Below are 16055 nucleotides of genomic sequence, written 5' to 3'. Positions count from 1 at the left end.
AATTTATTCCTAATCATGCACATGCATGACTAAAGAAATTAAAAAGCCTTCTTCAGCAGAAATAAAACACAGCTGATCAGAAGACAATAATATTTTTCCTATCTTGATATCTATAAATTTTAATTCTAAAACTGGAAACATCTAGGCATCTGGAACTGAAAACTTCATTACAAAATGGACAAAGGGACCTGACTGCCAATCAAACATACAGTGAGACCTTTATCAGTACTTCTAGAGGCAAATCAGCATCACACCAACTTTAAGCTTAACTGAACTGGGAAGGTGGAGCTGAGGAACAAGGAATGGAACAGAATTTTATAGACACCTTGTGATCAAAGAAGAAAATTAAGAATATTCTTCACATGAAACTACCTTCAATATCATGAATCTGCATTTATATAAAATAACCTCCTCCCTAAACACGATCTCATTGTCCCCCAAAAAGTTACACTCTGCTTAGCTTCTTGCTCTTCAAAGCCAGCTGTGGGAACACATGTATGGTTCCATACATATATATGGAACATATGGTTCCATACATATGGTTCCAAACTAAATTTGCTGTGCCTGCTTGAACAGCAAAGAAACATTATTCAAGAGTCAAGGAAAGTGCTATTATTAATGCACTTAACCCTTGTACAGGGATCTCTGCTGTAGTTCTGCTTTCAGTTCTACTTTCCAGTGTTAAACTCCAACACACACCAAAATTCATAAGTGACATATCCAGTTACTTTCTCCATAGAACGGGTCTCAACCCAAATATAAAACGCTATGAGCTTGCCACAGAAGAAGCGCTATGGAAATACTAAAAAAGGCCTAATCAAAAGTATGCACTTCAATTTTTCACAAAAAGTAAAGTGACTACTAGAATACCCAAGAGACAGAATTCAGAAACTATTTAATATGGGACGTTTCTGATTTAAATAACTTGACAAGTTGAAGCTAAAACTTATAAAGCTATATTCTTCTTCCTTGTACAGTATTACTTCTAACAGGCTTCTATTTCCCAGCCACTGCAAGTCCTGCTAACAGTCAGCACTGACCAGCAGCAGGAAGCTCATTCCTAACATTTGACTATTCTCTATCTGTATGCAAAGTCTCTTAAAGGATAATCGATAATGAACATGAAATAAAATTCTTCATAACAAGTTTCTGCCTGTTGAGTCTCTCAAATAGATCACTCTCAAAGCTTTTAGATGCAATTAGAGAAAAACCTGCCTTATTTTCCCGGAAAGGATGACAAAACATGCAAGTGTTTCCTCCCATCATACCAATCAGCCAACATGAAATTCAAATATGTTTGGATATAAGCATTAAAATCCACCTACAAAGCTTTTAGGTGTTTTTTTAAATCTCTGATATTACATGCAATATTTTAAGCAACAAAGTAATTATTTATATCATTTGTGTCACAATTATGTCTATACAAAGTAGAATATTTTAAGTATTTACTTTTCTTTATTTTTTTTTCCTCTTGGAAAAGGCTTCTAGAGGATCAAGTCTCATGTACTGTGCTATGTTTCAACATCAGAAATTATTTTAAGAAGTAGCCTTCAAAACACACAATTTCATCATGCTCCGTATAAATTCAAAAGAAGAGAAAGCCCTCAGGAACAAATGAAGAACTTTATGCTATCAACATTTACCCACCAAAAATTTTAACTCATCTGATGTTGCAGTCAGACTACAGTCACTACAGACCTAGTTCTACCATTCAAAACTGATCTCTGCAGACTTTATTATTTGTTTTTCTTCCATTTTCCTCTATAGCACAGGAGACTTTCTGCTTTTTAGTAATTTTAGGCTGTATTTTGGGACTCTTCTTGTTAACTGTGTAATATTCTATATTATTTCACTAAGTTACTTCCAGTAACAAACCATAAATCTTTCAACTGATGCATAAGACAGCTTCTGTTGTCTACACTACAGGTTATTGTTAAAAGCTGTGTAAAAACCAGGCAGTCAATCAATTTGTGAGTGTCTACCGTCAATCAAAGAAGTGCTATTAAAAACACTCCCTCCTGAGACAAGGCAAAAACCAGACAACCTGCCAACAGATAATTTAACAGCTGCAGATTCTTGGACTTCAACAGAATTTCGCTCTGATGGCAGGGAGAATTGGACCATGCATCTTCTGAAGGGCTGTTGTTCAGAAAAAAAAAAAAAAATCAATTCTTCATATTGAATGTACCTGCTTCTTGTATAAACTTGTAGTTATTTAGGGTACTGCCTACACATTTTAGCTCCTTGTAGTGGTACGAACAGGTATAATCAAACCATTCTCATCTAATCAAACTGTGAGGAACCAGGTTCTACTCCAACTGATGCATCATCAACAGAATGGTTACTGAGCTCTGAAGAAAATAGTAATTTTAAGCAGCATACAGACGCTGCAGCATATAGACTTCAGGAGATGCCAGGTGGAACACATTAGTACATTTTTTTTGTTATTACATGAAGAAATCTGAGCTGGATGTCACTAAGACAGAGCTACATAGTAGCATTTGTACACTAATTTCACTATAGACTTGAGAATTACATTTAAAAAAACAAAACACACACAACACAGCAGGACAACAGTTAATCATAGAATCGTTAGGGTTGGAAGGGACCTTAAAGATCATCTAGTTCCAACACCCCTACCATGGGCAGGGACACCTCCCACTAGATCAGGTTGCTCAGAGCCCCATCCAGCCTGGCCTTAAAAACTTCCAGGGATGGGGCTTCTACCACCTCTCTGGGCAACCTGTTCCAGCATCTCACCACCCTCATGGTGAAGAACTTCTTCCTAATGTCCAGTCTGTTCACTAAGTACAGTACGAATAAAAAAAAAAAGTATTCTCAAAACCAAGTACAGGACATAAGAACAGAATCATGAGATGTCCAGAACAACCTTCCAGAGCATCTCCAAAGGAGGTTGTGAAATTATTTTCTTAAAGTGATCCAGCAGGAGAAGTTTGCCAGGTGACTGAGCAGGATACGAGTAAGCAGGGAAGATAAAAGCACCCATGTTTGCATCGTCTCCAGCTTTCAAGAAGCAAGAACATTCCAGGTTAGTGCTTTCAGTAACGTTTTCAAAACATTCTTAAAAGAGTACGCTTACTTGTAAATAACTCTTCATGGTAATCTTCACAAAAAAATCTAGTAGAAGAACAGGGGGTAGAACTACTCCTATATGACACTTCATCATGCATGCATTGAATACACATATAACTTGCATGGTTAACAAACGATGCGTGTCTGCATGGGGGGTGGGTAGAGTACATGTATGGTGATTTAAACCACTTATTAACTGTTATATGCATGAAAATATCGTCATTTTATTACCGAAGATGTCAAGAAAATTGGTATTTACACAGCCTGGATGCTGCTCTTCAATGCCTTCTGGAATCTTCTTACCACCCTTTGTACAGTACCTTCACATTTTCCATATGTGCCTCACTTCTGATAAACATCTACTCATGCTTCTTGGTTATAAGCTTGGAAAGCATAAACAAAGAAGCTGTTGTGGGTCTGCAGTCTTCAAACTTTTGTTTCTGGAAAAATTGCACAATACAAGTCACCAACACAACCCTTCTCACGTTTTCCTTCAAAGAAAAGGACTGACTAAAGACTCAAAGTGGAATAAGGAAAAAGGTGACAGCTTTTTGGTCAACTGTGGATCTCCCTCACACTTTCACAGGAAATCAGCTCTAGCCCAATGGATTCAGACCTCACAGCTTAGAAATGGTACCCTGGCCAAGAAAAAGCAAGAACTCTGTTCTCTCTTTTCCCTATTTCAGGTCCCAGTGACTAAGGTGGTACTAACCACCACCATTCCAAGCTTATCCCACTCCTTACTATGGTTTCCTTAGTGAAGTCATGCAGTGCTACTAGCCCATTTTACAGAGGGGAAGATTGAGATTAAAAAAAACCAACCAAAACCCCCAAAAAAACAACTAAGTGATTTGCCCAAGATAATACATGTTATCAGCAGCCAAGAAGGGGTCTCAAGCCTCAAGGTAATCCTGTAGTCCAGGCATTATCCTTCCCTTTTCAGCTTCCTCATCTTTGCCAGTGTTCTACAAAAGCCAGGAAGACACACTTGAAACAAAAACAGCAAACTCCAAGGACTGTCTATCCAAGTGATGCTTGATCAGCAGTAAGGTTTTACTCCATGCATCAATAAAGACAACATGGAATTTGCCATCATGTTCACAGATCTGCACAACACAAGGCCTCAAGTAACTTTTCCTCTGACTTCCTACAATAAGATTACTGAGAATAATTAAAACTTAATGGCTTATCTAAATAATGGAAGCCTCTTCAGCAGCTACGTGGCATTTCTTCAGCAGCAAAATACTGCCAGAGTCTAACAGACTTTCCTTTTCCCTTTCTCACAGCTGTCAGCCCCTCTAGGCCAGTGCTTACAGTGCAATTCTCAGAAGGCAGCTACAGAGAGCGGAAACACAAACCAGGACACAGTGCTCGAGGTGAAGTTGAGAGCAAGTCACAGCATGACAGTCTACACATCTCAAGACAGAAGAAACAGACTGCACTGAAAAGAGAAATTTTAGCAATACAGAAGCTTTAACCCTGACACATCAGCCCTTTCAGGGGACACCAGAAGGACTGAGCCACTCTACCAACACAAGATTCAGCTCAAAAAGTTTTATTGTTATTAAGATTGGATAGTTTGACCTGTTACAAGCCAAACCAGTCATGTAACAACAGATGTGTGGCAGATAATTGCCTGAACTAAGCAGCCTCTGACAGGTGAACTAGTACATGGGCCAAAATTAGGGCTTTTATGACATTTCACCAGCCATCTGAGAGCTGCTGGAAGGAGAAAGCATGATCTATGCTTGTCAAGGGGCAGTAAGAGATGTGCACTCCGGTGCCAGCCACGGAAGCTCAGTAGGTCTCTGGGTCAGGCAGGGCAGCCCAGGCTTTCTCAGGGCACTGGGTAGTGCAAATTTTTCCTCTACTGCGCATCAGTGAATCTCAAAGGGGAGCAGAGGAAGATGCATTGTTACCTGGGCTACGCTATGCTTAATCAGCTCATTCCTCAGAGCCAAAACCCTGGTTTAGATCCAAAGCATCCTTAATTAGCTCCCTTAACCTACTGCCTTAGACAAGGGTCACTTGAACTGCGGTCTGTGGAGCACTGCTTTGCCTATGCTGTATCTCCTCACCTGGGGCTGCTAGATTTCATTAGAGTGACAGCTAAGCACCTCAACCTACCTAATTCTTCATCAATATGCCCCCCAAGAAAAAGCTGTAACCACCACTAGGACATTATGCAATCAAGAAAAGAGCTGTCTATACAATGTGGCCAGAAAAGCAGCTGTTCTGCAACTCTTCTTTATTCATTTTTTGGTATATACAAGTGGAAAAATTCCAGCTTTCAAAAATGGTTTTTCAAAATTTACATACAGAAAAAGTTTCACTCAAGGCACAAAAGCATCTGGCAGAGATAAACAAGTATCACACTGTAACCCAAAAGGATGGGTTACATTTTTTCTTTTACTAGTTAACATAGAAAAACCTATTTCAGTTCACTCTTGCTGTGTGACCCTTTTCTAACTACCTGTTCATGCAGCACCACATGAACAAGACTGGTTTTTATCAATCCCTATTTGGGCCTAGTTGTTCCAAAGTCACAATAGGAAAATTTTTTATATACAGCAAAAAACAGAAGCCACATGAAGAAAAAACACTTTGATATTGACAGAGCCATTTCCTCTTCTGTCAACAATGCTCAACTGCTATTCATTCTAAATATGAATGACTGAATGAGGAGAGATAATTCATGATAAGATGCTTTAATTACAGAGGTCACTGACAAGACAGACCTGATTAGTCTGGACTAGAAGAGGTTGCGGGTGTTTGTTTTCCTCTGAGCTTGAGGTTTAAGTTTGTACAGAATTAAAAATAAGCGCTGCACAAGAAAATAACTTAGGTTACCAGAATGTTAGATAATGCAGAAAAACACAAATGCATATATGGGAGAGTGAAAATATGTTGGATAGAAGGTAGCTTAGAGAAACTCAGCACAGTCCCCTACACCATTTGATATATTTGCATACCCTTCACGTACAGTTTTCTTTATGATTCCATTACCAGTCTCTCTCCTTTAGTGCACAGCTCCCACATTCTCCTCCCTACCTTTGCTTTTACCTTACTCCTTCCCCATTCCGTGTCCTACTCCTATATCCACTTCCTTTTTATTCCAGCTATGTGATGAACTGGAGGGTGAGGGGGTGTATTCTTGTGCTTATTCATGAATCCAAACATAGCACACATTTCTTTCTAGTACTACTAGTACAGTTGCTACACTGTCCTTGTAGAAAAAGCAGAGTACGGTAAAAGCAGTAGGGATACTAACAGATACTGGTGTTGGTTTGATAAGAGCAGAGGATGCAAAATTTCAAATGCTCCCATATTAATACAACTAGATTCAACCATAAAAGTTCCACGGATCACAGAGAATACCCAGAAGAATAAAATCATAGAATCGTCTAGCTTGGAAGGGACCTTTAAGATCATCAAGTCCAACCATAAACCTACCACTGACAAAACCACCACTAAACCATGTCCCTCAGCACCATGTCTACCTGTCTTCTAAATACCTCCAGGGATGGCGATTCCACCACTTCCCTGGGCAGTCTGTTCCAATGTTTGATAACCCTTTTCAGTGAAGAAATTTTTCCAATATCCATTCTAAACCTCCCCTGGTGCAACTTGAGGCCATTTCCTCTTGTCCTATCACTTCTTATTTGGGAGAAGAGACCAACCCTCACCTCACTACAACCTTATTTCAGGTAGTTGTAGAGAGTGGTAAGGTCTCCCCTCAGCCTCCTTTTCTCCAGAAAAAAAACCATCCCAGCTCCCTCAGCTGCTCCTCTTAAGATTTGTGCTCCAGACCCCTCACCAGATGTGTTGCCCTTCTCTCAAAACACTCCTGCACCTCAATGTCTGTCTTGTAGTGAGGGGCCCAAAACTGGACACAGCACTTGAGGTGGGGCCTCACCAGCGCCAAGTACAGGGGCACGATCACTTCCCTAGTCCTGCTGGCCACACTGTTCCTGATACAGGCCAGGACGCTGTTGGCCTTCTTGGCCGCCTGGGCACACTGCTGGCTCATATTCAGCTGGCAGTCAACCAACATCCCCAGGCCCTTTTCCACCAGGCAGCTTTCCAGCCATTCTTACTCAAGCCTGTAGCGTTGCATGGGGTTATTGTGACCCAAGTGCAGGACCTGGCACTTGGCCTTGTTGAACCTCATACTATTGGCCTCGGCCCATCAATCCAGATCTGTGGTTCCATACATTGCTTTTAAAAACAATACACATATTGCATAGCGTCTTACCTGAAACATGTCTGTATCTTTATCATGAGTATACTCCACTACAACAGTCTGGTTTCTGGATAATGTGTAGGAGATACTGTGCTGACCTTTACAGCTGATTGCCTGTTGAATAAAAAAAATATGTCTATTTACACACAGCTTTCACATAAATATTATAATCAAATTCATTTCACTATATAAACACCTTTATTAGGATCAGAAAAAGCAGTGTATCATAAGTTTTTATTACAAGGCTGGGTAAACACATACAATAGAATTTTTTTTTTTAAATGGAAAACCCCAAGCTGCACTTGTTTGTTTCTAGTTCAGAAGTACCTATCATTTTCATAGTTTAGATTCCAAACACATGGTTTTCTCTCTGAAATTATATTGAATTCCTATCCCTCATAGGAACTTGTACCCCAGCAAAGACTCGGGGTTTAGGATTCTTCGGGTTTTTGTTTGTTTTTTTAAAGCAAGTGAGCAAGACAATTGATTTCCAGTTAAAAGTGCCAGGATTTGAGGGATATCATTACAGTTGAGTAGGTTTTTACTTATATCAGGAAGAGCCTAGCGATTTTTTAGAAATTGTGACAAAGAGCAAGCACTTTCAACCTCATTAAAGGGTACTTCTTACTACCTGTCAAAAGAAACTGAACTCTGTAACTATGGATATAGCATCAAAGATTAAACGGTATTTAAAACAAGACTAGACAAGGACAACTCCACTGTGTCTGACTAAGACTGAATTCTTTACTTGTTAAGACTTCCCAGGTTTACATCTCTAGGTTGTCCTTTTCAAAAAGCCCAGTTATCTTTTTACTAGTCCAGAAACTACTTCAGAGAACAGAACAGAGACATAACCCCAACACGGGAGCAGCCCAAACGCAGAAAGAAAGAGTGAGAATGAGTTTTCCTTGATAAGTAAACACACGGCGCAGTTGCTGCAGCAGAGACCCCCAAGAAGGGGTACGGCAATCCTTCCAGAACCTCTGAGACTCAGCACACAAAATCCTTGTGGCACTGATGATCGTTTCGCAAGCTTCAAGACTAACATTCACTTCAAATGATTAAGCGGTGTCAAAGTGTAATTGCAGTAGCTGTACAATGTAAATGCACTAGTAAAAGCTCCAGGACAGGGGGGAACAAGCTGAGAAACTAAATCTGTTGGCTAACAGGGAAACAGATGTAAATACAAGGTCCATATAACTGCACACAATTATGTAAGGTAATGACTATTATGGCTCAGAAAACACTTTGCAGACACTTAAGTATTGAATTAATAGGTTAATTAATGCTTCTTCCCATTTTCTGCTAAGGGAGGGTAATTTTCTAGAAGAGGGTCCCTCGCTATCTCCATTCCTTCATGCTGCTCTTCACCTACAAAATTCACAGATAGGGATGATTAAACTAAGTAACTAAATATACTCTACTCATCTGTCTGTCATCTCTCACAAAAGTCTAAATGATCCCAAATGATCAATTATTAAAGAAATCATTAAGAAGTCTTACTGAATGTTGAAGGTACTAAAAACACCTATGTGCATACGAAAAGCCTACTAAGGTTTAGTAAAAGTATTTGATACAGAATTATTGAAAAAAACGTAACGGAATATTTCTTTTTTGTAAGCCTCATGCATTTATAGCAACAGATTAGAGACTACTTTTAGAACATGCCTCTTGCTGAAAGCTCTTAGCAGTGCCAACACCTGGTAAAGATTCAGGCTTAGGTGATAATACCTGGAGACAAAGGACTGGGGCAAGATGACCTTTCCCAGTTTCTTCCCGTACTTTTTTTTTTTTCCTACGATGAAGCTTTTAACAAAACTTCAAGCCATAAAGTCTAGTTTCCCTGATTTTGTTCCAACAGCTGTAACAACACCTGAGAAGTGAGGTAAACATAGTTGGTAATCAGCAGTACGCAGATTCTAAGTTTCCCAGTTTAAATTTACAGTGTTCTGTAATAACCATTATGCTGGCACAGAGTTTGTTGCAAGAAAAAACAGCATCTTGAGATGCAATTCAAACAAAGTCACTAACACTTTGTGACCTGCTAGGACACTGAACCACAGGGCCAAACCATGTATCAAGAGCTTCTCAATGTTTGACAACCATCAAGCAGACCTTGAGCCCTGAGCAGGTCTTATTACAGGTCTCAGGTCTTACTGCAATATAAATGAGATATTCAGTGATGAACAAGAGACCCTTACACCCTGAATTTTAAGCATAATACGGCAATAATCAACTTATATTCATATTATCAGATATCATCATTTCAAACATTAGAAAGCAATAGCTTTCACACACAAAATTTTCATTTGTTTCCACAAAATTGTGTTGCAGCTGAGGATACAATGGAAGACAGAATTCCTTAGAATTCCTTCCAGAATTACTTAGTAAGGTCATGTCTTATGCCTGCAGAACTTAGGGCTTAGACACATTAATAATTCCCACTAGGGTGACCAGGGTCAGCATCTCCTCTGAAATATTAGGGTAGAACATAATCTTTTTCTTTCCTGTGCATGTTCCTTTCCCCTTCCAATTCTTCCTCCTCATCTTAGCTCCCCTCCTCTTTGTTTGCCACTATTTAAATCCTGTTATTTTCACTGTGAAATACCTTATTTAATTTCCTGGAATTGTGTAAGCATTTTTCAAAAAGCTAAGAACATTATAAGAAATGTTTCAACTTGTGTGTTTTCACAGCCTGCTCAGCACCAACAGTTGCTCCAATTCAAAGACATTTTACAGGCATTTTAATTGCTGGTCCCAAAGCAATTGGCTACTTCCAAGTAAAGAAAAAGGTAACAACAGTATTTCAGGAGCTACACAAAACGGAAGAACTATGAACTATTCACAATGACTAAGACAAGTGAAAGGTAAATATCTTAATAAAACAGTATGGTAAGTGGAATACAGTTACAGGCAAAATCATGAAGGATTTTGACAGCTTAAGGAGCTACGGAACCACATCACGAGTCCCAAAAATGTCTGGAGATTGATTCACCCAACCCCCTTGAAATTGGTTTGTAGCAACCAAGATACTGAGGTTGCCTTTCTACTGCTTTTACCATTCAAATTTCTAGACTCTTTTTCTGCCAGTAGGATTTCCCCCGCCAAAACCCCTTGATGCTGTCACATAATTGCACTAGTGTGGTACCTGAAGTTGTGAGAAAAGCGCTGACCCTCGCAAGACATATGGCAGCATCACAAGTTCTAGCAGATGACTTCAGAGTTTCAGGCTGGACACTACCATTTCCACCTTCCAGGTAGGAATTAAAACACAAAAGAACAAGAACTGAGCACCTCCATCTCCTCACCTCCACCCCAAGGCTGCCAAGATCCACCAAAGCAATAGTACTTATTTTCAAAGTTTGTACTCACAAAGTCAACCAAACTTTTGAGCGTGTGGGCCAACTTCACCTTAGTTTGAGAGAGTTTTCTCATAGTTTTTAGGTTCTTAAAAGTTTAATGAAAATCATCAGTTGAACATAGGGGGGAAAAAAAAACCCTACCAACTAAAATTAGACCCCAACGGAAACAAATGCCGGAAAAGCCTTGCTAACACATATAGCCTTATTCTGCCAAACAAATCAGAAACATGTGGCTCCAGACTGGCGATAGCATATGCCATCTCTTGTCCAGCAGGAATGCTGGTGGAGAGATACAGGATAGATTAATTCCGCCGCCTACACAACAGTTTGTTTTATATGGTTAACTGTCTCAAACTGCTGAATTCAAGTAATTCCCTTTGGAGGAAACAGATAGCAAAGTGGAGACTAACTGACAAAAACCGTGCAGAGGAACAGAGGGAACAAATAACAGCAGCAAGAGATTTTTCCAGAATAATTCCACTGCTAGTGACTCCATGTCCACATTGGGGCTGAGGGATTTTAGGAAGTCCAGATGCCATATGGAAGCAACAAGGGAATCCTGAGGTGCCATATTCCACTTGGCATGAAGGGACACATTTCCCCAGCATCTTTCCAAGGCAGAGCTCGTGTTTGCACAGTAATCCATCCGTCTCTATAGGGCTTTGAAGTTGGAGAACAGCATGCAACAGCTTCAAGCCTCACTATACATTGAGCCAGTTTAACAGGAAGGCTCCTCTCCTCCCCATCGCACAAAGTAAACCCTGCAGCTAACCCCACTGCCTTGGGATTTGTGTTCCAGTGATTTAGGTGCATCAAAACTGCCCTATGTTATCAGAGACTGAAAGGAGCTGCATCTGAAGGCCCACTATCTCACCCCCATGCTAATAAGGCCTGAGCAAGCTTATTTCCTTATTTATATCTTTAAACTTTACTAGTATCTCAAGTTTTCAGTTATATCCTTCCTGCTGTCTGGGGTTACACTTGGCTTTGGTTTTTTCCCTGCTTCCTTACACACTCTTTTAATTCTTGCTCCTTTCTCTCCGTTTTGAGAACAAAACCTCGTTCTAGCACTCTGCACTCACAATCAAAGCAGCAGCTAAAGGCTACGGCTTACAAATCTGTCAGGTCTCAGAGGAACTGAGATCAAATAGAGACTGTTTTCCCAGCAGCAACGCTGTAACTCAGCCAGCCCTTGGAACATCCCAGCCCACCCGAATTCTTTGCTCTCCACTCGTTCCCCTGGTGAGGTAGCTGCTAGCAGTTTTACCACCATTTCAAGAAGTGAGAAAGTAGAATTCCCTCATCCCACATATAAAAACACTTTGCAGATAAGGGGAATAAGGATACACAAAGGTTTCATTTAAAAACATAGTATTTCTTAGTACTCTCCTTCTTTTGCAAAGATACAGGAAAAGAAAAAAGAGGGAACACAAAACTTAAAAAAAAAAAAGATAAATCTCCAGACAAGACATAGGCCCAATGGACTGGCAGCGATGCACAACCACTGCATTTGCAAACATACAGCGTTACGTAGGAGCATGCACTGCACTGAGTGACACCACTTCACTGAGAGTGCCACCTCCCCTCTAACCACTGATAGTATAAGCGGCTGCTGTCCTGGAAACAAGCAGAAAGGTCAGTACATCTGAAAAACTTTAACTGTTTTCTGTTGTACAACGACAGATTAGTGTCAAACCTTAGTGTCAAACATCTCCAGAAGTGCCCTTATCGACCGGCAAGCCACAAGGAGGCAAAACAACAGCAGACCACCCCTTTTACAGGAGCACACAAAATGCCTGTCAAATAATCCAACTTAAGATGGAATTCTTTTTCAGGAGGCTAACTATACCAGTATTGGATTTATCCAAGCACAACAAGAAACCCCACGTTTTCCTTGCACTCCTTTTTTATGGGCTATTCTTGGAGAGCTCTGAAAGCTCCTGTTTTGCACACAATGATGAACTAGTGTATATTCTTAAAATTTGTCTTCTGTAATAAGACACTGTTTTGACCAACAACAGACACAAGGCTATAGCAAACATTCTGACTTAAGGATCAAACATGAAGAAAGGCTTGCAAAGTACACAGGGGTAATTTGTTGGGTTTTTTTTTTTTTGTTTCCCCAAAATGACACTAATTGTTTTATTACAAGATCCGACATTTATCTACTACACAGACTTTATATCCACCCTCAGCCAGATGTTCCCTATCTAGCAGCATCTTCTGGTGTGCCGCAGCACTCTCCTGCATGCTGACAAAGTTGCTCATTTCCCTTCGTCATCTTCAGCCCGAGAGTTCAAGAACAGGTCAGGAGCTCACGGCATGACTACGTTAACTTAACACTATTAGGTCAAACCTTCTGTATAATGCATGCATCAATGAACTAAAGAAGCAGATCCCCAAATTCTCACAGCCTTTAGGCTGCTGCTCACAAGGCTTGCAGGGAGCAGGTCTAATCCACTTCTAGAAATGGAGATTTTGCCACTTTCCTTTGGTCTGGAAGCAATGTTTCCAAGAAAAGGAAGAAAGAGAGCTCTGCATTTGGAAATCTAAACTTCACAGTTCACTTGTGCCTAGCTAGCTCCCCAAAGATCATGAGAGGGACTTAACGTTACTTTGGTTACCAATTCTTCTCCACTATAGCAGAAGTGGAGGCTAAAATCCATTAACAGAGAGGGGCAGATGTCTCACAGGAAGGGCTGCTCCATTAGAACAGGATTTTTAGTTTAGTTAATTAGGTTGGATTAGGACAATAAAATGATTTATGGGAACACTTTAGTTTTCTTTGTTGGTAGTCAAGCTGACCGACACCACACTGACGTGTTTAAAATTAATGACAGCAGTGGCTTCACGAGTTAAATGCTTTCTTACTTGGCCGCCGGCCTTCGATTTCTTTTATAAAAAGAGAACACAAGCAACACTCAGGGTCATCAAACAAAAGATCTTGCAACTTAAGAGAAAGGAAGCTTTAGCTAGCAAGGAAGGAATCCTTTTAAAGCGAGGAACACATCACATTTCCACTGGATTTTTGGACAGACTGACTGCCAGAGCCAGCAGACATTAGGTTACCATAAGAAAACACAAAAACAGCTCACGATTATGACACAGTGACATTTTGCCTGCCATCAGAAAGCATGTCCACTTCAGAAGTTTCCCAACAGATTATAACAAATGTCAATTTGTATACCATTAACTAAAGCCTGCTTGCAATTTTACTCTGTCTCAACTTAAACCCAACAGTAATTGACCAGAATTACTGCTTCTGTAACGCTAAATTTCAGTAACACTGAAAATCTACATTGACCTCTGGCTACTGATACAGCTATTATATGTAATTTTCCTCTAGCCTTTTGCAAAGAAAATAAGAGACATTATCACGTAAACCTTATGGTTTTATACGCTTACAGGAGGGGCTGAAATGACTGTTCCAACCTGAATCACAGGCCCAGCTCTTGAACAAGTCTGCATCTGCTTCCTGCACAGCTCCGTACAAGCCCATCCTTCAATGGTCTTCCTTCCTTCCCTTATAAACAAGTGTCTAAATTAGAACTGCAACAACATCTATGCACACATTTTTTGAATATCAATGCTAAGACCTTGTCTGTCTCTAACATTTCAGTTGTCAGCATTCTCTTGACAATGAAACGAGTGCTAGGAAGCGGTCAAAAGAGACCACGCGTCAGCAAATGCAGGTAAAGTAAGAGAATATGCCACCATAAAGAAATTAATTTTTGCACTTAGTGAGCATTTCTGACAAAAACTTTTAATACACATACTGATGCTGCAGCTATCTACAGGCAAATTCTTTTTCTTCATTATATGGTAAACTGAATAGAGCAATGCTTGCCTTCTGAAAAACATCCTTTAACTATAAAAAAAACCATTACCAATTCCTTATCAGTTTCAGATAGTTTTCTTCCCTTGTTAAACGATCCAAACACTAACAGACTGGGGGAAAGTTAAAAATGCACATGTAACAAGCAATTGGACAACAGATACTTGACATTTAAAGAAACAGTTCAACACTATGTGTATATGGCACTGTCTGCGATCCCAGTTACAATAAATGAGTTGATGTACGTAACTTGCAGGCCACCCCTCTTCATCCGCTGAATGCAAATCAACCCCTGAAACTCATGGTACGCTGGCTCAGTGCCTATGCAAAAACAATTTCAGCATATACTCCAGTTTGTTTACACTTCAAGCTTTTATGGCTTTCAAAGCATTCACAAGTTTGTTCTCATGTACCCTTTCACGCTGAGCTCGGGGATTTGAGGAGGAGGGGACAGAAGGGACCACACATTTGTCTCTTGCATACATCAAAGCCATCTGCTACAAGTGTACATGTGAGACTGTGAGCTACTACTCAAGCAATTTACCATTTATCAACGCAATAGGCAGATGTGAAATGATTTGCTCCATTTGCTGGATTTGTGTTGGTGTGCAATTTCAGACAACCAGCCAATACAGCGCACGCCACCCTTTCTCCAGAAGAGGCATCAAATTATGCTATTCTGGTAATTCTTTATTTTGAGTACTGCAACAAGTAAGGAGGCAACAACATAAAAGTATTTCTAGATAAGCTATGGTAAAGCTAGGCTGGGGTTGACAGACTGCACACAAGTAAGTATTCAAAACCCATCTTCAAAAATGCAAAGTGGGTGTTGACTAAACTGCACAGACTAAAGTTAGGTGGCCAAAACCATCATTCTTGCAGTCACTTACTAGACCCAAGTCCTACCTCATACCTAGGACTCCTGACCAGCTCTCGTAAAGCAACCCAAGTTGGTCCACTTCATTCAAAGTATTAAAAGCAGCTCAAAATAGGTGCAGTTTATACTAACAGGCATCGCTATATGACACAGTAGCTCTGGAATTCTTTGTAAATCACAAATATTTGGTGGCTGTGAATCAACACTTTACCTACCTAACCTGTGAATCATTTTCCTCCTAATCTCATCTTTTAGTTTTGCTAACCCCTAAAACCTTTGTTTTCCCTTTCCATTTCCTTCCATCCATGTTCAGTAATGTTCTATTGCAAGTGGTCTTTCATCCATCTTTGAAATCAAGCCTGTAGTTTTCTTTCTTTAGTCAGCTTGCTACATTTCCTCCCCCAAGCAGACTGGAGCTAGAGACAGCTCAGAGGCATAACACAAAGCTGCGGCAGTGTCAGATCATCAGCTACCCACAGCATAAATCATTTACCTCCAAACTCCAGAATGCTCCTCCTTTGGGCAAATTACTGCCTGCACATTGCTGCTGCACTTTCTATTGCAACTGCTCCGGAGTTGCCTGCTGTAGTCCTGTGCTGAGGACACATTTCACGTGCTTTGGAAACCAGGAGACATATATGTTTG

At 40.2% G+C, this 16055-nt stretch overlaps 1 protein-coding gene across 2 annotated transcripts in view; it reads right to left on the bottom strand.

Moving 5' to 3' along the window:
* The window catches only part of PELI2 (pellino E3 ubiquitin protein ligase family member 2), an 81702-nt gene that overhangs the window by 11345 nt on the left and 54302 nt on the right, over nt 1-16055 (bottom strand). For both annotated transcript variants that reach the window (XM_063333201.1, XM_063333202.1), the window contains exon 3: nt 7349-7450. In XM_063333201.1, coding sequence (XP_063189271.1) covers nt 7349-7450 — 102 coding nt within the window. The remainder of the gene's footprint in view (nt 1-7348; nt 7451-16055) is intronic.

Source organism: Chroicocephalus ridibundus, chromosome 4, assembly GCF_963924245.1.
Source record: "Chroicocephalus ridibundus chromosome 4, bChrRid1.1, whole genome shotgun sequence".
Taxonomy (NCBI): domain Eukaryota; kingdom Metazoa; phylum Chordata; class Aves; order Charadriiformes; family Laridae; genus Chroicocephalus; species Chroicocephalus ridibundus.
Note: the sequence above shows the minus strand (reverse complement) of the source record. Positions and strands in the feature narration are given on the sequence as shown.